The 23758-nt window shown below is 45.6% G+C and overlaps 2 protein-coding genes across 2 annotated transcripts; both read right to left on the bottom strand.

Annotated features, from left to right (window-relative positions):
- Nucleotides 1-641: 641 nt before the first annotated feature.
- On the bottom strand, nucleotides 642-6136 carry RSPH6A (radial spoke head 6 homolog A). The gene is made up of 7 exons (XM_053473339.1): nucleotides 5966-6136; nucleotides 5199-5433; nucleotides 4614-5069; nucleotides 4019-4306; nucleotides 3778-3922; nucleotides 1782-1899; nucleotides 642-973 (listed from the first exon to the last, which is right to left on the bottom strand). The coding sequence occupies exons 1-7, from the start codon at nucleotides 6064-6066 to the stop codon at nucleotides 739-741; spliced, it is 1578 nt and encodes a 525-aa protein (XP_053329314.1). The 5' UTR covers nucleotides 6067-6136; the 3' UTR covers nucleotides 642-738.
- A 413-nt stretch (nucleotides 6137-6549) lies between these two features.
- Nucleotides 6550-17298, bottom strand: SYMPK (symplekin scaffold protein). The gene is made up of 27 exons (XM_053473572.1): nucleotides 17164-17298; nucleotides 16516-16592; nucleotides 16017-16082; nucleotides 15887-15940; nucleotides 15705-15778; nucleotides 15123-15249; nucleotides 14737-14986; nucleotides 14482-14652; nucleotides 13925-14167; nucleotides 12550-12695; nucleotides 12095-12245; nucleotides 11675-11894; nucleotides 11446-11596; nucleotides 11135-11361; nucleotides 10977-11058; nucleotides 10773-10886; nucleotides 10545-10692; nucleotides 10297-10457; nucleotides 10005-10113; nucleotides 9331-9431; nucleotides 8958-9048; nucleotides 8660-8761; nucleotides 8349-8536; nucleotides 7933-8109; nucleotides 7755-7844; nucleotides 7492-7662; nucleotides 6550-7381 (listed from the first exon to the last, which is right to left on the bottom strand). Exons 2-27 carry the CDS (start codon nucleotides 16588-16590, stop codon nucleotides 7271-7273), a joined length of 3600 nt encoding a protein of 1199 aa, XP_053329547.1. The 5' UTR covers nucleotides 16591-16592; nucleotides 17164-17298; the 3' UTR covers nucleotides 6550-7270.
- Nucleotides 17299-23758: the final 6460 nt, after the last annotated feature.

Below are 23758 nucleotides of genomic sequence, written 5' to 3'. Positions count from 1 at the left end.
TTTGCTTTACATGTTAGAGACTGCAATGAAAGTTTTGTCTAAGTGGAACAGCACCTTTATCTGCATTGCGCTCCCCTCCCAGGAAGATATTGGGGTCCAGAAGGACCCCACCAAAGGGTTAGAATAAAGAGATGGGTTTAATGGTGAGGCTGAAAATGAGTTTCCTTCACAAATATAGAACTCAAGCACTTCACGTCTATATACGTTTGTTTGTGTGCGTATAAAACTACATAGTTTACAAATAATAATTTATACACAGACATAGGTGTTCGATAACATGTGAATATACCGAATATATATCCACGTGTTATGGGTGTTAAAAGTATCTATATAAATGTATATATATATACCTATTTATATATAGATATATATAGATATATAATAATAGATTGTAATATACATTTTTATTTATGTTTTAATACTGTTGAGACTATGTATATATGAGCATATTGTATATTTGATTGTATATATTTTGAAAGAAGAAGATATTTGTGTGAATAAATGAATACATCATTATAAATATTCTGTATGTGTGTTTTTTATTCTCTTGTGGTCTTCGGGGGGGGGGGCATCACATAATGGGTTAGCCTCCTAAATAGTAAAGTAATAGTTTAACTCTTTAGGAGCGTAGAAAAATAGTCTTTTTACATCATTTCGCAACATATTATTTAATGGACATCTTTTAGATAGAAGGCTTTACTGTACATGTTTACGCAGCATATGAAACAAATGGCTATTTTAATCGTCCTCGTCTTCTTCCTCTTCCTCCTCTTCTTCTTCCATCTCTTCGGCTGCGGCTGCGGCCTCCTCCTGCGCGGCTTTTAGGGCTTGTTCCTCTTCTACCGTAGGGTCTGTACCTTCACTGATTTCAGGGCCGCTGGGATACTCTGCCTGGGGTGCAGGAGGGGCTGGGGGGCTATACCCCTCGGGGCTGTATTTCGTTCCCCAGCCAATATAGATGTTGACAAACTTCCTACAGGTACATTGAAATGATGAGTTAGAAGAGCTTTTATATCACACGGCTTATTGACTACAGATCATATCTAACCGCATAACGTCCTGTCATCAAATAAAAACACCAAAGGATGGACGTAACCGGTTCACAGGCCCGCGCTGGCCATTGGGCAAACTGGGAAACTGCCCAGTGGGATGGTGCCCGATGGTGCTTCCCATGCACCTTTATTGGTCTTTGACCTTAAATTCCCTGGGCAGATTTTATTCCCCAGTATGTGCCTGCTGGCACCTATGGCATCACTTCTTCTTACGCAGATACATCTTTCGACGTGTCATTCCTAGAATGATCCCATACATCAGATCCTGTCCCACAAAGATCATGACTGAGGTCCCAACTCCCTCCATTGTACTCTGAGAGGAACATCTTGCTTTAAGCTTCAGTAGATGGACTTCAAGGCTTCCCTAACTGCATTAACGTAACATAGCAAGCAACTTCATTACGTTAATGAAGTTAGGGAAGTAACAAAGTAGTGTTCTAGAGCAAAGAAACATCTAAGACCTCATCCTCTCTGGTATGTTTTGATTGGATAGACACGAGTGGACCGTTTTAAGCAGGAAAGTCTTCATGTATGGACAATGTCCCACTTCTGCAGCACGGACCTCCCATGTGGCCACATTGAAACGCATTAAAGTAGATCACCGCTCTGCTGCAATAAAATCCAGGTTTATCGTCCTTCCCCTGTCCCGAAATTAACCCCAACGAAGGTGCCCCCTAAAATGTCTGGGGGGTACGCAGACAGCACAGGAAGGGTTGTCTCATAGCTTACTTGGGACTTGCGATAGTATAGGCTCCAGGCCATAAGTTTGAGCGAAGTACGGCGACAGCATATTGAGGGATGAGACTGGAGGAGAGAGACGCTGTCCATGGAGGGGTCTGGTTGATTTCTAGGGACAGAAAATAAAAAGTAATAAACAAAAAAAAACTTAATTTTTTTAAACATTTTTCATACTTTCATGGCCCCCCTTCCAAAGAAAGTCTCTTCGAGACCTCTGTGAATACTACCGTGGCTAGCATGCCCACAGATGCAGGGAAGCAGAAGTAAATGGGGTGGAAAGAGAGATTAGTCGTGTGTGGCAAAGCTTTGTAAAAAGAAAACAAATGTGAATGACTGAGCGTCATGGGATTTTTAGTAGCGGCAGCCGGAGAGGTTCCGGTCGGCTACCCCTCCTGTTGACTAAGTGCATTCATGCGCCAGCCAAAGTATCGTGTGATGATGGATCGCCACTTCATTATGATTAATGTATGGAGGAAGAATAAACAGAAGGCAGGGGGGCATTTAAGTTCTCTGATTATTAGTAATACCCCGTATTAAAGGTGCTGTTCCATCTACTCTGCTGAATTTAACACACTAGTAACCAAATATAGCATTAGGAAGATCATTCCTGGTCCTGCTGAATGCCCAGACATAAATAGTGCTTTAATTAATTAAAATTCGGTCTCATTCATATTTTTTTTTGCAGAGAAGCGGGCTCTGATAGGATGTGTCCATGGAAACCAAAAAAATAAACTTTTGCAATGTCCCAGTGTTGTTAGGATTAAACTATTGGAAGAACGCAGAAGAGGTCAGATCTGCTAAGATTTATTTGCTTAACATAATGTTATGTCTGAGTGGAACAGCACCTTTAAAAACAAGTAACCACGCTACTATTCTAGACGGAGATCAGAGGAGGGCGACTAAAACGGTAAACGGTCCGCAGGATAAACGTGATCAGGAAAGTCTGAGGGATCTCAATATGCGCGGCTTGGAGGGGGGGGGGACATTTAAATACATAAAGGGATTTAACAAAAGTACAGGAGGGAAGTTTATTTCAAAGGAGGAGAAATCTAAAACCAAATCGTCAGAGGCTTAGATGGAATGTAAGGAAGTTTTTGGGTGGTGGATAAGTAGAACAGTCTCCCAGCAGAAGTGGGAGAGGTTCACACGGTGAGGGATTTTAAACATGCATGGGAAAAAACGGGCTAACTAGAGGGGCGGAACGGGTCTTATCTGGGGTTAAATTCTATGCTATAAGTGCTATACAGAGTGCAGCGTGTACTTTATATGAGGGTCAATCATAACGGCTCATGACGGAAAGGCGGGGTAGGGCTGTCAGCCGTGACTAATTAGCGGCTATTTATTCAGTAGCCATGACAATAGACCTAATGTATTCCTAACCCGGCTCATATGACCACTTCTAGGCTAAAAGTCACAGTCCGAGAGTAACCCTTTCAATACCAGGAGATGCCGAGTATCCCTCACCTCCTGTCAATCAAAGAATTAAAGAGGTTTCTACGGCGCCTACCGACATCTGCCGACAGATGTGATGACAGATACTGCCCAAAACAGCTGCCGGCGACAGTTTGCCTAAATCAACCCATCATGTCAGGGTGGGGGTTCTGAATCTGCGTTGCCGCAGGGCTTCTCGTCTGTTATGGGCTGTTTTTAATATCCTGTTTTGTTATCAGGGAATATCATATGAGCAAAGAGGGAGCGCAAGTCTCTCCTTGGCAGCCGGCAGAGGTCACCGAATGGCACGCGCAAGCATGCCCCCTACTGACACCACCGCCAGCTTACAAGCAGCTGCTAAGGCAAATGCTAGCCCCCCGCCTACTAAACAAACCCACCTAAAGGCATTAATGGACGATGGGAAGAAGAGATGGTGGTCCAGAGAACTGCCCAGAATTCACTGGTCCAGTGATCCAGTTCAACATTGTTCCCAGTCCTCCCCGGCCCCCCTACTGAATGTATTCTAGGAAATCTCAGAGGAACAGGGGGCTTGTACCTGCATCCTCAGACAGAGGCGTTAGGAGAGGGGGACCCACTTCCGGCTCTGTCTCCTCTTCTTCTTCCTTCTCTTCTTCTTCTCCTTCCTCTTCCTCCAGCTGCTCCTCGGACTTCGCTGCCATGTTAACCCAGACGCAGCGGCCCTAAGCCAAAAAGACGTGAGCAGGCCGGCGGATGTTACGTTGGGGCTTATGTATCAGACAGAGATGAAGAGACCCCTCGGCGGACGGTCTCCTTACCTGCGGCAGGATGTGTTGGACGTGATGCACCCAGTTAGACAAGCTTTCTACCAGCTCAGCCACCGGTACCCCTTCGAATTCGGGATTCTCCTCGTACTTGTCCCTTGCACCCGTGTCCTCTTCTTCTTCACCTTCCTCCTCTGAAAACTGGTAGTAGCCCAGGGGACTGACGTGCGTCCCTGCGGAGATTCGGGCAATCTGGGCTCGCAGGAGGTTGGCTTCTGTTCCCGGGAATGGGGGATAAGTGATAACGGGAGCATCAAGGTTTCCGGTGAAGAGACGTTTAATCTATTGAGAAGGCAAGAAGAAAACCGATGCTGAGGGACAATAACAGACGCGACGATGAGTGACGCACATAGTGGCATTCACTGAACTATGAGACGGGTAGCCAGACTTAGTTATGACCAACTGTGCCCAGTGGCAAAGCCTGGTGTCATTCCCTACGTCTTGGTGGAGTCCCTTTAAAAGCGTCTTTAGTTTGATCTTGAATCCACCATGAGCTATCGTGAACATTTAAACCCAAGAGGCTCAAAACACCTCTGGTGAATATTCGGCCCACATGGACAAAATATTAAATATTATAAGAGGTTAATACCTTCCGCGCGGCGTTGATCTGAGCCGGTGTAACGGGGGGTAATCGGACCCATTCGGATCCGGCCTCCGTGCAGACGAAGTACACGTATTTGTTGGCCCCCGTGCCGCTCTCCTCGCGTGGTACCTCTGGTGGAGGGCGATACGTGGATTTGGGAGGCAGGTCCTCTGCTTCCTCTGCTTCGTCTTCCTCCGGCTCTTCCTCTTGTGGCTTCTCCTCCTCTTCCGCGTCTTCCTCCGCTTCTTCGTCCTCTCCTTCTCGGAACTGCACTTCTGCCACCACGTAATTGCCCTGGGTCCCCAGCATCTTGCCCCAGAAGCGACAGTACTGAAGAGGATGGGCGTCCACCAGGTGTTTCAGCGCCAGGGCTATCCGCACCGACTCATCTTGACCCAAATTCAGCCCACCTTGCTGGACGAAGTGAGCGAGATCAAGGAGGTTGGGGAGGGGGGACTCTGTCTATCACACGGAGAAAGAGAGACGTGAATTCAGACCCCAGATGTCTATTGATGTTCTCTCTGACAACTTTCCACCTTCCGACCCTTGTCCCCCTCCTAGCTCCTCTCCTACAATCGTCCATCCTCTTACCATCTCTCCTTCTCGTTCGCTCTCTTCTTCCTCCCCAGCTCCGCGTGTGAAGAGCCCCTTTTGGATTTCAGCTTTGCGGTAGATTTCTGGATTCTCCCTGGGTGTGCGGAGCTTGTCAGGCCCCGGCCTCATCCGGGCCCACATCAGCTCCGAGCTCAGCTCATGCAGCGACTCCAGGGCATTCGGGGGGCGTTCTGATAAAATGCGGGACAGCAGGGCAGACAGATGCTCATACCTGTGAAGTACCCAACATATAACATTATATAATATAATATAATATATAACGTATACAATACACCCCTCGCCCGTTCCAACTCGCGCTTCAAACGCCCCAGGAGGAGCACTTTTGCTTTAGGAGGGGTCAGAGGCGCGGCTTTTGCGTATAGAGGCTTTTCATGTGACCATCCACAACTATTTACAGAAACGACATTTTAGGGAAGATAAAATTGATTTTATTTGAATAAACACATTTCCTGCTGTTTTTATACACATTTTAGGGCTGCAGAACCCTGCGATACCCTCATACCCAGCAAATGAGCCTAAGGGGAGGAATAAGAGACAGAGGGCTTCAGGGCCCTTTTAAATAGAGACACTGTGGAGTTATGCTAGCCTGGTCTCATAATACAACCTATAATATATATATTGTTATACATTGTTAATTCGTTTATGCTGATTTCCACTAAACCCAACTCAAAATCGCTGAACAAATGCCCCATGCCTGGCTCATCAGCAGGTAGCCGAGCCCCCTCCCCGGCTTCCGTACTTACAGGCTGACCCCAGACTTGTCCGCCTGCAGCAGGAAAGCCTTCGCATTGTGGATCTGAAGCTCGCGTGGGTCCAGCGCCTCGGACACGGGCTCCTCCGACATCTTTCACCGGGTCTGGTTCTCTGTACACTGGGAGATACCGCTCGACCGGGCCGTCTCTCTCACTGCTCAGTGTGCATCTCCCGTTGCTGTGGTTACCGGCTCCGGACAGTGTTGCTAGGAGCTGAGCGACGCTTTGTATCACCTGACACGCGCGCAAAGCACGACGGGAGTTGTAGTTCTAATGGCCCAGGAAAGGCTGTGGAGTGTATTGCAGCAATAATTTGCCTGCAAAACGTGATGAGAACCTGCAGCGCCCTCCATAACATTCAAATAATAGCATTCCAAAGACTTTGTAAGCCTAGGAACCAGAGTTTTTTTTTTTTTTTAAACCATATATTTTTCAAAACACAAATTTGCAAAGAACCTGTCCGGCGCAGCCATGCGTGTTAATAAATTAAAGGCAATCACCTAATGCGGCTGAAAGATAATTAATGTAGAAGAATAATCATGCAGTTACTATAGTTTCTTAAACACAGACATTGCTTAGATAAACACATTACATTTATTGAGTATATAGTACTTTATATACAGGCGTTGTGAAACGTGACGATCCAGATTTTTTTTTTTATTATTTTTATATAACTATCCTTCCCTTTTGCCATTTGCAACCTGAATCCTTTCATGATGGTGCTTAATGGGAAGACGGGGGCTCGGTGACCACGAACGGGCACAGAGCCCAAGCGTGTTTGGATTTTATTTCATGTCACGTAGGGGGTAACCCTATAGCTTAGAGCAGCGTTTAACAAAAGATGACCATTTTTCTTTTGGAAAAGAAAATATATATTTCAGGGTTAAGAAATAATATAACATGATATATTCACATCTACATTTCATGTTTTGTTTGATTCATACGATTCAAAAAGCTTCATTTTTCTTTTTCTCACCATACGGTAACCAATTCACAGCGCAGGGACTTACAGCGACTCTATAGACATGCACACGGTGCTCACGCTGTCTTCATTAAGCAAAACTATTTTCTCGGCTATTTTAAATACTAAAAAAAAAATATTTAAAACTTTCGACGCATCACCGTATTTCGTATTAGGCTGGGGGAGTCACGCTGCGTAACACTTAAATCACATGTACCAGTGTCTGCTCACTTTCTAAGACAAAGCAGTAGACTATCTCAGAATAGATCGAGTATTTTAATTGATGTTTATAGCATTAGCAGGTCAGAGATGTCTTGCGAGCGCAGGGGTCGCGTTCAATCGTCTTTCTGTTCTTCGCCGACTTCCATGGGTTCGTCGGGAGGGGGAGATTGTGTCGCGGCAGCAGCGGAATTTCCAGAATCCTCTTCTTCTTTCACAGTAGCCTTCTGTGAACAGAACCAAACTTACAGTTAAAGAGAAAAAAACCCACTTCATATATACATTATTTTGTGTGTATATATGTTTTTATATATATTTTAGGTCAGCAGGCACAGACCGTTGGCTCAAAGTCTTCCTCGTCTATGAAGATAGTCGGTGTTTCTGCCACAGATTCTTCTTCCATCTCTTGGGGGTTTCGCACCTTCTGCTCTTCCAGTATCTGCCTCTTTAGGGATTTCTCCTGAGCGAGGCGCCGGGAAATGATATCCTGGGATGTGGCTTCTGGCTCCTGTTGGAACGGGGATAGTAAAGGGAAGACACGTGTATACTTATAGAATAGTACATCGTACACAGCAAGGGTCAGCAAGGGGGTAACATTACCTCTTCAGGTTGTGCAGCGTCCTCTGACTCTGGTTCCGTTCTGGATTCGGCCTCTAGAATAGCCATGATGGAATGGGGTACATGAGCCAGCTGATGGAAAGAAAGTGGAAACTATTAGAAACAATACATTCACCTATACACTAACACGTATATATCTCAGACCTGTTCAGTCCCTTACCTGGTGTGGGGTGAAAGATCGAACATGAGCTAAAAGCGGATCCCGGAGGTCAGGGCAGGTCTGCAAGACAGACAGGAGCTGTGGCGGTGGAAGCTGCAGCAGGACGCTGAAAGACTGTGGTTTGGTTCTTTGACAGCATTTAATGAAACCTTCCCACACTTTGGGATATTTCCAGACCTAGAGAACACAAACAAAACACGAATGGAAGAATTTTTACAACCTTTTCAGAACTTTGATAAATACCGTTCAAACCGTCCTTATGAAGATCCCGAAGACTAGTGGTCTAGAAATAAACCACATAATATATATCTTAGCACCATATATGAGCACCGTAGGAATTGCAGACTGGGGTATTTGAGGCGATTCCCAAGTATGAACAGAAGAAAACAGTAAAAATAAAATTTTAAGCAAGGCACCTGCTTGTAGATAAGGCGGGTCAGTATATTCATAATGAAGCCACCTAGTCGAGGGTACATTCCCAGGGCCTGGATCACCGTCCTCATAAGCAGCATGGGGAGAGGCGTCGTGTCCATCAGCTGCTGCAGCACTACGGCCAACACCTCCGACGTGTACACCGAGCGAGCCGAGAAGCACAAGTTGGTAGCTGGTAGAGAAGACAGGAACAAGTATAAATAATACATAGAGGAGGACAAACGGATGGTGAGCGATGGAGAAAAGGCTGGGGCCGGTAAATGAACCTATCTTCAGGTAAACGTTTACACCTCACCTTTGATGACAGACTTCATGTCACATTTACTGGAGTCAATGTTGTGAAGAGCAACGAGAAGATCCCCAGGTGTGAGAGGAGACATGGTGGAGCTGACCTCACCTGAAAGCAAGAAAGGAAAAAGTCATTCGGAGCGATCCTCAGAGACGCCGGACATTTTTCTGCTTTCAGCCACACTTCTCCACACGCTCTTCCTACCCTAGTTTCTCTCCACATACAGCTAAGATGCTTCGTTCTCTCCCCCCATCTCTTTCACCCTTGATTTCATCGTAATCAGGCGCTCTCCCCCATCGCTTACCGTGCTGTGTTCCCAGGAGCCGGTTAAATACTTCTTTCACCACTATTGGGTTAAGTTTGATGAGTTTAGGCAAAGCCTGAATAACTTCTTTCTGCAAACATGAAAACAGACAGGTGACATTTGTCTGCCCCCAACACCCAAGGAGTAAGTACATAGCACACTGTATGTGAAAGGGTTAAACTATACCAATACATTATTAACAGGGACAGACAGACATGGTTGGTTAATCACCATGAACAGAGAAATGTCTCTTAAAGTGTAGTATTAATGGTCAGGGAGGGGTTAATTGATCGGTAATGGATCAGCAGCTACCCGTGTCAGATGGAGAGAGAATACCAATAGTAGTTGGGACAGGGGTAGTTTGACTCCTCACCTTATCCAGCCCATTCAGGACAGGAATCAGGAACCGGACATCCGGCAAGCGCTTCTGGTACAGGTCACGGACACGTTTCACCAACTCCGGAGACGGCGGAACTAGGGGCAGATATATTTCCATTAGCAGGTGCTCCAAAAACGTGTATTTCTACATCACAGATGTGGGGGATTTACTCTTATCAAGAACGTTCGGGTTGCACTTGGAAATGAGATCTTATGAGGGACCTCCAGACAGTTTAACAGAGTCCAAAATTCCATCCAAGAAGAGGGAGATTAAACTTGCGGGTTTACGATTAATGCTCTTCACCTCTTGTCAAGCGGGATAGATCAAGGCCGGCAGCAGGCTCACCCAGCTACGGTCTATAGATCACATTAAAGGCTGCCATATACCCTCATCTTTAACATTTATACTGCAGCCCACAGTCCATCTGCCTAAAAGCACCAAAATCAAGGTAAATCCAGCCTTTAGTGAGCGGGAGGCAAGAGCCAGGTGTTATCTGCCCACCTTGAAGCCCCAATCCCTTCCTTATGAATATGTCCAGCATTGCGAATACGATTAAAACTCACTGAGACAGCGAAAGCCACACAGTAGCGAATATGTAAGGAAAGAGAACATCGGGAATGAAGGGGAAAACACGGGGCTCACGGAGTGAAAACACAGAGAGGATTTACCTTTGTCTGTCAAAATGTGCAGGCACCGGGTTACAAGAGTCTCAGCCCCTTTGGGGCAGTTTTCCACCAAAAGCAGCAGCTCGGGGGAGTTCATTCCCATGCCACGGATCTAAAAATCACACAATATGGTAGATGAGATGTTGTGAATGTGTTTAGACGTCTTACATGTTCCCCTCCCACATGATCAGTCTTCCTTTGGTTCTTGCATTTACATGTAGCATTCCGGGAATAACAGATACAAACAAAGCCACATTTAATCGTCTACTCCTTCTCCCGATCCGTGGCCACTTACCGGAGTCTCAATGACCCTAAGCACCGTCCTCTTAATGTCGGCAGTGGCCTCGGTATATACAGACGCCAGCTCATGGATCAGTTTGTGGTTCTGCGGGAGTAGAGCCAGGTACAGATACAGGCATTGTTTCACCGTGTCTTCTGTCCATGGAGCTGCCACCTCTGGAACGGATGGGAAAGGAGAAAGTAATATTTAAGCAACTGCCCGGATACACATGGTAGGAGCGTGTATGCACACGTTATTCTCACCCGTGTCTTTGTCTGCCCCAAAAAGCACAGAAGGAGGGTTTGGATGGACAAGGAGCTGCAAGTAGTTAAGAGCAAACTTCTCTATATATTGCCGGAGACTCTCCTTCTCGTACATTCGCTTAATGAAGAGGAGAGATTGTTGCCGGACCTGGGGGAAAAATAGACAAAGGTAGAAGTGTCTGCGTGCGTTAACGTAGGAGGGTTACCAGCGATCGAGTAGAGCTTCACCTTTTCTTTTTCGTGTGAGCTCAAGTCCAGGAGAAGGTGTAGATATTGGAACTGTCTGGCTGGGCGAGTGAGTATCAGATCCCGCAAGGTCGACATCCCTAGATAACTACGACCCTGCGGTAAAAATAAAAAGGACATTAAAACAAGGTATGGCATTCAAGCACCATTAACTGCGGCTGGTTCTAAAACAAAAAAAAGCCTCACCTCATCTTCACAGTATTTCCGAATCACATCCAAGGCCGAATCCGTAAGCAGAGGAGCTTCTAGGACGATCTTCGTGAAGACCCTAAGAGAAAAACGAGGATTTCAAGTTCTGAAGGTGGTGGAGATTCTCGGGCCACGGTCAGTACCGGGTCACTCACCCATCTTTCTGGTCAGGTCTCTCTTGGAGGCCAGTTAGAATCCCGATAAGACACTCCTGGTATCCCTCATCACCTCCTCCAGACAGGTATTCGCAGTATTCCTGATAAAGCCAAGCCAGCGCGAGGTCCAGCCGTCCACGAGTGTCACTCAGAAAATGAGACAAGACCTCAGCTTTCAGGGAGGTATCCAGACGCGTCACCAGACGGGCAAGGACCTTCACGCGTATCTATGGAGAGATGCTCTGCTGCTTTAACACCGCCTCGATACACTAAGATATTCTGTGAAACGACGATGCAGAGGTGTGCGTTACCTGGCTGGCACCGCTGCTACCCACGCTTTTCTCCGACTGGAGGATTCTCTGCACGGATCCCAGCTTCAGACTTTTCATCTGAGCTTCTGTCAGAGGCTCAGAAACCTCCTTCAACTTGAATATTTTCTTACGGCCTCCAGCGCCAGCCGACCTATCAAAAAAAAACCATTGACATTAAGATATAATAAGTGAGCCACTTGGAGGAATATCAGCTAGAATGGCCCCTTACCGGAGTTGAGTCCCTGGCAGAATAGGCTCTGGCCTTTTCTTGGCTTGGGGTGGCTCCTCTTCTTCCTCCTCTTTGGTAGGCTTACTCTGAGCCCCAACAACAGAGATGGCCTGGCCCTGAGTAGGAAGAGATGACATCCGACGCTTGATCACCAATCCCTCGGGTTTGCTGCTCTCTTCCTCCACTACTTCCGCTGGGGCGTCTCTCGTCTGCTCAACACCTACAGAGTGGAGAATAAGTACAGCTTTATCCAGCTTTTAATCCAACTCCTAATGATCCATTTTATTCCTTTACTATCAATATCATGCTCCAAATAACGATCTACTCATCTATGAAGATTTACTACACCCTACACTAGCCTACTTTTGACTCCCAACATCAATCTTCACCCTAGCATCCTCTCATTCCACCCCATTTTACCGGGACCAATGCCTGCCGCTGTCATCTGCGTAGCCATGAGTCGGGCAAGATGGCGGATCTGTGCATCAGTCCCCGCAGACTCGACTGGCGTGTAGGTAGACTGGAAGGAGGCCGGCATCGTGTCAGGGAGATACACCATACTAATGAGGACCTGAAAACAAAAAATTGAACGGGGTCAGTAAACAACTTAAGCATCTTGACCTCAGTAAGCTGGTTTTCCTTGCAACACGCATGATCCCAAACATCAGATCTTCACGTTCCCAAAACACAGAACATCGTATTTTTGTACATACCTACTATGCAAAAATAAAGCTATTATGGAAAAGTCTAACTTTCCCCAAATCATCTCTTTTTTTTCTTGTCCCGTGTAAGTGGGAAAAAAAACCCACAACAACAACAACAACAACAACATCATGACATATAATCAGTGGAGTAAATCTCCAGGCCATACGTACCAGGTTGGCCACGCTCTCCGGTGTCAGTAAAGGACGCAGGAACTCGGCAGTGATATCTGTGGCAGACATTGTGCTGGGGACAGGAGGCTGAGCGGGAGGATGCTGTACCGTGTCCTTATCATCGTCATCATCGGCCAAAGAAGGGTCTGTAAGGATAGAAGGAACTTCCATGGATCTTCTATTAACCAACAACGTGGAGCTGTCGTCAAATATTCGAGTACGGGAGCAATTGGGAAGCAGCGATCGTAATATGGTGCAGTTTGAAATGAACAGCAAAAAGCAAACCGCTGTAACGGTCACCAAGACACTTCACTTAAAAAAAAAAGCTAAATTTAACAAGTTAAGGACCTGCTTGCAGAGAATTAATTGGGATGACCTCTGCATCCAAAGAGATACAGAGGACAAGCGGAGTATATTTAAATTCAAAAATATATTTCTACACATACGTACCATTAGGAGGTAAATCCGCAAGAAAGAAACTAAAACCGATGTGGATGAATAAAAGTGTCGGGTAATGCGAAAAAAGAAATTGGCATTTCAAAGTCAGAGGGCTCAGTGGCATCATATGTCAAGTATAAAGATGTCAACAGAGCTTGGGCTACTAGACTGGCTAAATTTACCTGCTGATTCAGCGCTACAGAAACCCAAAATCAATCGTGGGAACAGCTGACTCAAGAGAACGTTTTTAAGCATTTGAGTAAACTTAAAGTAGACAAAGCTCCAGGGCCGGATGGGATTCGCCCGAGGATACTACGGGAAGTTACTCAAGGAATAGCCAGACGACTGGTTTTTTAGGTATAATTGTAGCCCATAGACTTAGCAACAAAGTGCTGCGCCAGTCAGTGGCTGCAAAAGCCAGTAAGGTATCGGCAGAAAGAGGAGAATGAAATCATGAGATTAAAATATAATTTCACCTCTTTATAAAGCGATGGCGAGGCCTCACCTGGAATATGCTGTGCCATTTTGGGCACCGGTTTTTAAGAAGGATGTCATTTAAAGGAACGCAGAATTCTGGTATTAAGAAAGACTAGAAAAACTGAACTTGTTTTCACTTGAAAAGAGACGTCTAAGAGGGGATCTGATGTACAAATACATACAAGGTCAGCATAAACCGCTCAGCAGAGGGAAGGGTTCTTCACAGTAAGAACGATAAGAATATGGAGCGCTCTGCCTGAGGATGTTGTGTTATATAACTCTGTTAGAAAGGTCTGGATGCTTTTCTGGTTCAGCATAACATAAAGGGCTACAACTGCTAAAAGGACAGTAGGGTTTCTTGCTGTCTTTTGGATTAACTTCAGAAGTGGGTATGTGTGAAAGGCTGAACTCGATGGACTAAAGTCTTTTTTTTTCAATCTGCTATACTATACTATCTCACCTGTGCGGCTCTTTTTCTGTCCTCCTTCGACCATTTCCCTGGCCCTCTTGCGACCGATATCCCTGGACGGTGGTAGGTTTCGAGATATTTCCGCCTGGCTGGTCCCCAGATCGAGGAGAAGGGTGGTGATGGCCCCTTGGTACTCAATGGAGGATGGATGACGTAGGACACTGAGCAGTTGCAATTTCAGGTTCTTCCTGACACTGCTCACCTGAGACTTCGCCAAAGTTGGAGGAAGGTTGGCTACGTGGACAGAAAGGAGAACCAAAAAAAGTTAAAGGCTGGGGGGGGTTGAAAAAAAGGACCCAAATTTATTCTTCCATTTGCCCAAAGTGTAAGTAAACAAGAAAGCTGTACTTAAGCTGTCTGTTGCACCTCAAGTATGTATCCATAATGTCTTTTACTGTTTTAATAAACACTACTAAGAGGAAGTGAAATGATGAAGGTATAAAATACCATATAATATGATTTTAACCTGTTTAAAGTATTTACCGAGGATATCATTTACATTCAGTAGCTAATGGGAAGATAAACAATCCTTAATTTTAAGGCCTCACCATGCAGGCTCTCGTATGCCTGGATAACCTCCGCCATGAACATGGGCCTCTGGCGGGCAATGGAAGCCAAAGACCCCAAGGCTGCAGTCAGGTTGATGCTGGAGATAGCCGGGTGAGCCATGAACTTCAAGAGTTCCTTTACAGCCTGTTTTCCGGAATCTCGCAGAGTGTCTGTGAAATAACAGAGCGAAAAAACAAAGTCAGTGAGCGAATTCACTACGAGGAGGAGAATAACGAAGACTGGGTCAAACTCACTGTATTTCAGGAAGTGCTGGTCCTGTGGGATCTGCTCAAGGCTGATATCCCCCTCTTGTCTTTTGGGTACTTCGCTATCTGCCGTGCGAGGGGACAGCGTGACGATCAAACTCTCCACGAACTTCACTGCATGCGTGCGGATCCCGTCGTTGTCAGACTCCAACATGAGCAGAATATCTCCAGCCATCTCGGTCACCAAGTCCCAGCAGGACTCCTGGCCCTCCGAAGGGGAACGTGAACGTACAACCCACTGAGGACAAGAAGAGAAACGCGGGAAGAGTGGAGTAAGAGCGCCTAAGAAACCGACCCCAAAATGAAACAGCGTCATCTGAGCTGTAGAAGGAGATGGGGCGGAAGAAACAAAAACGAACTTATTTGTGCCTCACCTGCAAAGCCACCTTGTAGAGCTGGGTCATGGTTAAGATGGACTTTTTCACTACATTGACATTCTCATCTTTTAGGAGCATGTGCAAGTTGGCGATTAACTTCACCAGAAGTTCATTATCCAGTTTACTGGGGAGTAAATATAACAATGAGAACACGTAACACGGGTACCGAAAACGATGAAACAAACAACCAAAACGCAGAATGATGCGAAAAAAAAGAGGGGGATAACCTCAAAAACGAAAATAACAACTCGTTTTAAAATAAGCATTCATGGACTATTTTTGGGTGAAGTGCAGAATAATTTTGCAACGTCTATTCCTAAAATTAGTGGGAGCTCCCCTTTAAATGAGATTGAGGTCTTATTTTTAACCCCAGTAACTAAACAATACATGCTTTAGCTTATAAAATGTAGCATGGATTAAATTATTTATATATTACTTGTTCCTTTAATGTGTGCGTAATTCATGTGCCCTTCTTAATCAAGCCAATAGTAGCTCTTAACACTACCGTAAGGGGGCCAACAGAGACAAGTTAAAGAGATGAAGAAATGTAATAAGAGTTAACGAGGATCCTTCACTTACCAAGCCTCTTCTATAAAATTCACAACAAATTTCCGAACATCAACAGACTTGTCAGCTTGGAAGGCAATTATTTCCTACGTACAGAAAAAGCAAAATAAAAAAAACAAAAAAAAGAAATGAAATGAAATGGGGCAGAGATAAACACCTCTGTAAAGTTTAGAATACCATCTCCAAGCTCTTACATCAAGAAAGTTGTCCAGTAGCGTGGGGTCCTTGTTTATGATGAGTTCTTGAACCTGTAAGTAACGGATACATATTAGATCTCTGCGCGCTCCCCTTCTGTTCCACCTTTGAGGATAGTTGCAGACTCACCTGTCTAAGCATTGTCATTTTAGAATCGTTGGAAGCAAGAGAAGCCGTATTCAGCAGTTCTACAACCTACGACAATGCAAGGAGAGAAGGCTCAGTAGGTAATCGCAACCCCAGGGCCTTAACAACACAGCGATATTTTAACCAAGACGGTTACAATGTCCTTTTAACATAGGGTTAATACTTTTATTCAAAATTTGCAACATTTAAAAAAAAAAAACATGATTTAAATTAATTTAAATAAGACAATAAGTTAATTAATATGGTAAGTGCTCAAAGTTTGAAAGGTGGTCTTATTACCATTATGGAACGGCCCAATCAGAAGGTGCCAAGTTTACACTGATCGCAGAACTTCTAAGTAAACTAGAACACCGTTCTAGACTGCCACAAACCCTATGAGATCCAGATAATCTTCCTTCCATCCTCCTCACTTTTTGCATCATAAAACTCCCAATAAGATGCCGCTGTGACAGCCCACGCTTTACCAAAACCGTAATCTTACCCTCTCGGAGGTGGAAGTAACATCAGAAGCCCCTTCGTCCTGGGAGAAGAACTGAGATGCCATGCTGACCGCCATGGCTGCCGAAAAAAAATAATGAAACATAAATAAAGGATATAACCACACAGCCAAACAGACGAGTACACACGTAGAACTTATTAACATACGTCACACCTTATAGATGCAATACACTCTGACAGATATGTAAAGCATGGATTTAGTGCAAATTAGAGAGCGCGTTAAATAACAGAGCAATATTACATCAATGCAATTAGAACATTAGAATTCAGTATCTTATGATGGATACTACGTACTGTGCCCTGAATCGCGGAAATTCTGTTCACTCAGACATATATATATATATATATAGCGCCAACAGTTTCTGTAGCGCCTCTTACAGTCCCTACACTCAAAGGGTCCGACAAAACAAGAAGCGACAGATTAAGACGAGACATTAAGAGGGCCTGGCTGACAATTTAAATTAGTTTATATATATATACTCAATTATGCAGCGGAAAACACACACACACACGTTTGGATGGAGAGACAAACCTACATGCAGATATATATATACCAATATATATGTATTATGTGTGTGACGTATATCTTATTTTAATAATATACGAGGGCATTTTCATTTATAAAACCGACCTGCTGAAGCTTTCACACGCTAATTACTGCGCGACTTCCCCTCCAGCTCCTGGTCCCACTCCAGAACAGCGAAGGGCCAGCTAACCCCGGGGTTTTACTTCCGCCAAGAATGAAGCCATTGAGACCACCCTGAATGTGTATTTACGGCAACGAGACCTATAGGAAAGAGAGGTAACGGTACACTTCCGGGATCACATAATAGAGTTCAAAGCGCACGAGACACAATACTGCATCTACACGGTGCCTCTGCTAAGTGAGCTATTTTGCTCGACACAGCCGTAATCATATCAGTATTTTCAGAGTAATAATACTAAATAAAGCTTTGCTAATCCCAAAGAAGACATGTAACATTGTATTATCTTCTATACGAAAGGAGGAAGAGGTGAAAGGGCACTTCCGCCCAATCTGAAGCTGCAGGAAACGTCTCGGAATTTCCAGGGCATGAGTTTTTTTCAATGAACGTTCAAGAAAACATTAAAATATTTTGGGTGTACAAAGATGGCCGCTGTGGGTTTTCCGGTCTCTCGCGAGAATTTCGTAAGTTATGTCTCGTCCAGAAAAATGAACGTATTCGCTCTCCGTAATTTCAAGGAATGTATCGCTGTCAAATAATTAAACCTGAATTATTATTATTAATATTATTATAAAAATACTTATATAATGACGTCTATTATTCAGCTGGCGACTCTGTTAATTCTGCTCTAAAAAAAACACTTTGAGTCCCATTGGGCGCTATATAAATACTAGTTATTGTTATTACTTTGAATTAATGGCGTCAGTTTCTGATCTAAATACTGGGGAGGAAATAAAGTATACCCCCTTTGGGGAAACCCCCCAGTGGCCCTTTTCGTTGGGACGGTCCCCAGGGCAGGGCTCGCGGGGGTAATTGCCCGAATTAAAAGTTTATTGGCCGCTTGACTCAGAAGGCTTTTGCATGTGTTTTACATGCAGTTCCACACATAGCCACCAGAGGGAGCTACAAATACTTTATTATTTTATACATAATATAATTAGAATTAACGGCAGATTTGGCCCCATTCGGCCCGTCTAGTGGCCCATTTCTCCTGCTGTAAAACGTAGTCCTTAAAACTTCGTTGGTCTCGTCTTACATTCAGGAGCCGTATTTCTATCCATGCGTGATTAAGCCCCCTTGCTGTATTAGCCTCTACCACTTCTGCTGGGAGGCTATTCCACATATCTACTACCGTCTCAATAACGTATTGATTTACATAACACTGTCATATTCCGCAGCGATGTACAATGGGCAAACAGGACATCATTTGAAATTAGTTTGAACATGCTCATAGTCGTAGGAGTTGAAAGATGCAAGACAAAGTGTAGATGTAGATTCTACTTACAGTTACACCCTGGCTGGATTGACTTCAACCCCCACTACTCAGCCAGGCTGACGTACCTGCGGGGCATGTGTATTTTAACCCTATATGTGCCTACCCTGCGCTATATTGAGTACTGTGACCTTCATGGGCATTTTGTTGTGTATTTACTGATATATCATGTGATTGGATGCACGGTTTATCCTAAACGAAGTATCTAGGAATATCTTGTCTTGAATAAACAATATATAGGTTTCCCTACAGTGTACGCTGCGGATAGGACTGTCACCTAAATGTAACTACAGCCAAACTCCCGAAATTTACATCTGGAGTGCACAAAGGGTTAAATTGTTAGCTATGTATCTGCCGCTCGTAACATTAATCGGTAGGTTATGTATATTAAAAAAAAAAACATATAAGTAAATCAGGGGCAAAGTTAGAATTGTGGTTTTATCACCATAGCAACCCAGGGAATGGTTTTATCAGCTGGAACTGGCCATTGGTTGCTATGGTAATATGATGGTTTTTGAAACTTAGCACCAGGAACACATTAGCTCCAGTGGGTTCTCAGCCATTGTGGGGGAAATCTGTATCCCAGACCAATAGATTGTCAACTTGCTCGGTCGGGTTCTCCTTCTGTGTTACTATGATGTCATGTGTGAGTGTGTGATGTCATTAACAGTTTCAATATGTCTTATTAGATATTTTTATTGCCCCCTATTGTAACTGCACTACTGCATCTGCTGGCACCAGAGATGTATTTACGTGTGGGGCACCCCCAGCAGCAGCTCTCCGGGGACGGCATCCCACATTCAATAAAAGGCCATGTGTGCCTTTAATAAACGGAGCTCCCCGATATGATGTCACATCCAGCAAAGCCACCATAGCCTAAATCGGCCGGTTGGGCAGATCAAAGATCTCCATTGTCCAGAGGGACAGTGGGGGGGGCTTGATTGCCCGTTTTGTTTTTTTACAAGGGATATTGCTGCCCCCCTGGACCCGTCCGCTTAGGTAAGGATGCGTCACTGGTTGGTGCTGCTTAAATAAATGTAATTGGTTTAAGGAGATGATGTATTAAAGATGTCATAGCAGTTCTAGGATGTGAGTGTGCGCAGCAGGGTGCAATTATTTCTGCCTGCCACTAGATGGCACTAACGTAGGCACGTTCTGTCCCTTTAAGGCATTAAACACCCGCTCCGCTGTTATTAAAGGGACCGCATCTGGTATAAATATGAATGATTACTGAAAACGAACGCTCCGCCTGATGTTACCTTACCCGGGTTCCCTGTGCGATGCAGGACAGTCCCCTTGGTGTAATCACCTTGGCATTACACGCTTACTACTTCCCAACAGCTGGATTATAAGCAACGTACATGCGCAGGGTGATTTATTAATTTTCCAAATGCTGGACTCTGCGAACATCGGCCCGCTGTGCCCAGAACATCATTTCTGCCGAGAGAGAATCAAAAATATTTTTGGGCCATCTAAAATTTGAAACCGCATCTGTCTGCGCCGGGGGATCGCCCTGCAGAGCAATTCACCTGTCTGTGCTGGGGGATCGCCCTGCAGAGCAATTCACCTGTCTGCAGAGCACTCTGCCCCCCTCCTGCCAGAGGCAAAAGAGTCTATATCTGCCAAATTGCTTGGGATCATAGACCACTTAACCCTTAGTTTGCCAGTAAGATGCCCTGTAACCTCCACACCGCATGCTTTTGTACTTTTTGGGGTTTTGCTGGTGAATTAATGGGTTAATATGTGGGTGGAAAGCTTTGGGGTATTTGTAGAAAGTAAATACTGTGTGTGTGTTTAAGATAGAGAGACAGCAAGAGCGAAAAGTTACACATTAACCACGCGGGGTACGGGGTTTATGGAGACCGTTTTACCCTCTCAATTGTGCCCTAATGGTCCTACCCCAAAACTTACAGCCCACTAACCCACGGGCCCCGGGGCCACTGCCTCCTCACCCACGGGCCCCGGGGCCCACAATGAAAATCTCTCTCTACTATTCCCGCACACGACTGTCTCGCTGCCTGTATCTCTCTCTGTTATTCTCGCACACGGCTGTCTCACTGCCCGGATCTCTCTCTGTTATTCCCGCACACGGCTGTCTCACTGCCCGGATCTCTCTCTGTTATTCCCGCACACGGCTGTCTCGCTGCCCGGATCTCTCTCTGTTATTCCCACACGGCTGTCTCGCTGCCTGTATCTCTCTCTGTTATTCCCGCACACGGCTGTCTCACTGCCCGTATCTCTCTCTGTTATTCCCGCACACGGCTGTCTCACTGCCTGTATCTCTCTCTGTTATTCCCGCACACGGCTGTCTCACTGCCTGTATCTCTCTCTGTTATTCCCGCACACGGCTGTCTCACTGCCCGTATCTCTCTCTGTTATTCCCGCACACGGCTGTCTCACTGCCCGTATCTCTCTCTGTTATTCCCGCACACGGCTGTCTCACTGCCTGTATGTCTCTCTGTTATTCCCGCACACGGCTGTCTCGCTGCCTGTATCTCTCTCTGTTATTCCCGCACACGGCTGTCTCACTGCCTGTATCTCTCTCTGTTATTCCCGCACACGGCTGTCTCGCTGCCTGTATCTCTCTCTGTTATTCCCGCACACGGCTGTCTCGCTGCCTGTATCTCTCTCTGTTATTCCCGCACACGGCTGTCTCACTGCCTGTATCTCTCTCTGTTATTCCCGCACACGGCTGTCTCGCTGCCCGTATCTCTCTCTGTTATTCCCGCACACGGCTGTCTCACTGCCCGTATCTCTCTCTGTTATTCCCGCACACGGCTGTCTCACTGCCTGTATCTCTCTCTGTTATTCCCGCGCACGGCTGTCTCACTGCCTGTATCTCTCTCTGTTATTCCCGCACACGGCTGTCTCACTGCCTGTATCTCTCTCTGTTATTCCCGCACACGGCTGTCTCACTGCCTGTATCTCTCTCTGTTTTTCCCGCACACGGCTGTCTCACTGCCTGTATCTCTCTCTGTTATTCCCGCATACGGCTGTCTCACTGCCTGTATCTCTCTCTGTTATTCTCGCACACGGCTGTCTCGCTGCCTGTATCTCTCTCTGTTATTCCCGCACACGGCTGTCTCACTGCCTGTATCTCTCTCTGTTATTCCCGCATACGGCTGTCTCACTGCCTGTATCTCTCTCTGTTATTCCCGCACACGGCTGTCTCGCTGCCTGTATCTCTCTCTGTTATTCCCGCACACGGCTGTCTCACTGCCTGTATCTCTCTCTGTTATTCCCGCACACGGCTGTCTCACTGCCTGTATCTCTCTCTGTTATTCCCGCACACGGCTGTCTCGCTGCCTGTATCTCTCTCTGTTATTCCCGCACACGGCTGTCTCGCTGCCTGTATCTCTCTCTGTTATTCCCGCACACGGCTGTCTCGCTGCCTGTATCTCTCTCTGTTATTCCCGCACACGGCTGTCTCGCTGCCTGTATCTCTCTCTGTTATTCCCGCGCACGGCTGTCTCACTGCCTGTATCTCTCTCTGTTATTCCCGCGCACGGCTGTCTCACTGCCTCCCTGCTGTCTCACTGCCTCCCTGCTTTCCTTAGGAATATCACACACAGAGGGTTCTATGCAGGCGGCGGATGTTTGGATGGAAAGTTTTGTCGTTTGGGACGGAATAACGAGCTCCTTATACAGAGTGTAATTATGTATAAAGGTGCCCTCGGAATGTCTGCGTGCGTCAAAACCGAACATTAAATGCCCAGATTCCGACCAATTTACAGCCAGCGATATGAAAGCTGAATTTTCTTTACATATAACTCTCTGATGATACCCCCTCCCCTCCCCCATTAAAGAACGCGCAGACGGCAGTATTAACTGATTAATGAGTATTAATAATTTATACTTAGAATTTATAGATTTCATACAAACATCTGCCAGCTTCAGGAGCCGTATGCCTATGCCATGCATGTTCAAATTCCCTCACTGTATTAGCCTCTACCACTTCTGCTGGGAGGCTGTTCCACTTATTTACCACCCTCTCAGTTAAGTAAAGCAATCCTCAGCTACTGTTGAGCCCGGGCACTCAGTGGGGCCATTCTCTAATTAATCCAATTATCTGTACGTTGGATGACGGGCGAGATATTCTTTTTATTATATATGCCCAGCCATATGATACTCTGTGTTAACCCTTTGTGAGTACTTTTGCTTTAGGCTGAGAAGCTGCGCATGTACACATTTTATTTACTGCCCTACATTAATTATTTGTCAGTACTTAATTGTTAGTACTTATCTCCGCGTATAAATATCCTCGGGGAGTCTCGCCCGACCCTCCTTGCTGATCACCCGTCCTGCTGATCAATAAACGTACTTGGACCCGTATCACGTCGTTCATACTCACTACAGTCCCGCTATAGAAGAACGCACCCCAAAGTACCCTGTACCCCGTACCTTGTGAGCACTATAGTGTGCCTTCAGAGGTCAGATGATTCTTAAAGCAGCCAATCGGTGGCAGGAAAGTGCTCCAATAAAACCAATCGGAGCACTTTCCGTACGTGCACATGGGGGTTTGGAGAAGCAGCACTGGAGCTGACTGAAGGTAAGTACCCCGTTTCTGCACTGGGGGCAGCTGGGGGGGATTCTGCATGAACCCCATGAAAATATACAGGGACCATCAGATGCATCAGTGTGTATCAGTGTATCAGTGTGCATCAGGGTGTGTGTATCAGTGTGTGTGTGTGTATCAATGTGTATCAGTGTGTGTGTGTGTGTGCGTATTAGAGTGTGTGTGTATCAATGCATATCAGTGTGTGTGCATATTAGAGTGTGTGTGTATCAATGTGTATCAGTGTGTGTGTGTGCGTATTAGAGTGTGTGTGTATCAATGTGTGTGTATCAGTGTGTGTGTGTATCAATGTGTATCAGTGTATGTGTATCAGTGTGTGTGTGCGTATTAGAGTGTGTGTGTATCAATGTGTATCAGTGTGTGTGTGCGCGCGTATTAGAATGTGTGTGTGTGTATCAGTGTGCCTATTAGAGTGTGTGTATCAGTGTGTATCTGTGTGTATATCAGTGTGTTTGTGCGTATTGAAGTGTGTGTGTGCATCAGAGTGTGTGTGTGCATCAGTGTCTGTGTGTATCTGAGTGTGTGTGCGTGTGAATATTTTCTGTGACATAATAACAATACATCCTGATACAGTAAATGTTGTGTATCACACGCCTTGAGCATATATGCGTGTTGACTCGGTTTGTGTCAGGTGGCCGCTCAGGTGATCGGGGATTTGGCTAGTGGTGTCAGA

This window comes from Spea bombifrons, chromosome 8 (genome assembly GCF_027358695.1).
Source record: "Spea bombifrons isolate aSpeBom1 chromosome 8, aSpeBom1.2.pri, whole genome shotgun sequence".
Classification (NCBI taxonomy): Eukaryota; Metazoa; Chordata; class Amphibia; order Anura; family Pelobatidae; genus Spea; species Spea bombifrons.
Note: the sequence above shows the minus strand (reverse complement) of the source record. Positions and strands in the feature narration are given on the sequence as shown.

Excerpts from the sequence above, each read along its gene's own strand:
- RSPH6A (XM_053473339.1), bottom strand. The coding sequence starts at position 6,066 with ATGTCGGAGGAGCCCGTGTCCGAGGCGCTGGACCCACGCGAGCTTCAG. Across the intron at positions 5,070-5,198 it reads GCGAACGAGAAGGAGAGATG|ACAGAGTCCCCCCTCCCCAA; the intron begins GTAAGAGGATGG and ends TCCGTGTGATAG. Across the intron at positions 974-1,781 it reads TATACTATCGCAAGTCCCAA|GAAGTTTGTCAACATCTATA; the intron begins GTAAGCTATGAG and ends ATGTACCTGTAG.
- SYMPK (XM_053473572.1), bottom strand. The coding sequence starts at position 16,590 with ATGGCGGTCAGCATGGCATCTCAGTTCTTCTCCCAGGACGAAGGGGCT. Across the intron at positions 16,083-16,515 it reads TTACTTCCACCTCCGAGAGG|GTTGTAGAACTGCTGAATAC; the intron begins GTAAGATTACGG and ends GCATTGTCGTAG. Across the intron at positions 10,458-10,544 it reads TGGGGCAGACAAAGACACGG|AGGTGGCAGCTCCATGGACA; the intron begins GTGAGAATAACG and ends CATCCGTTCCAG.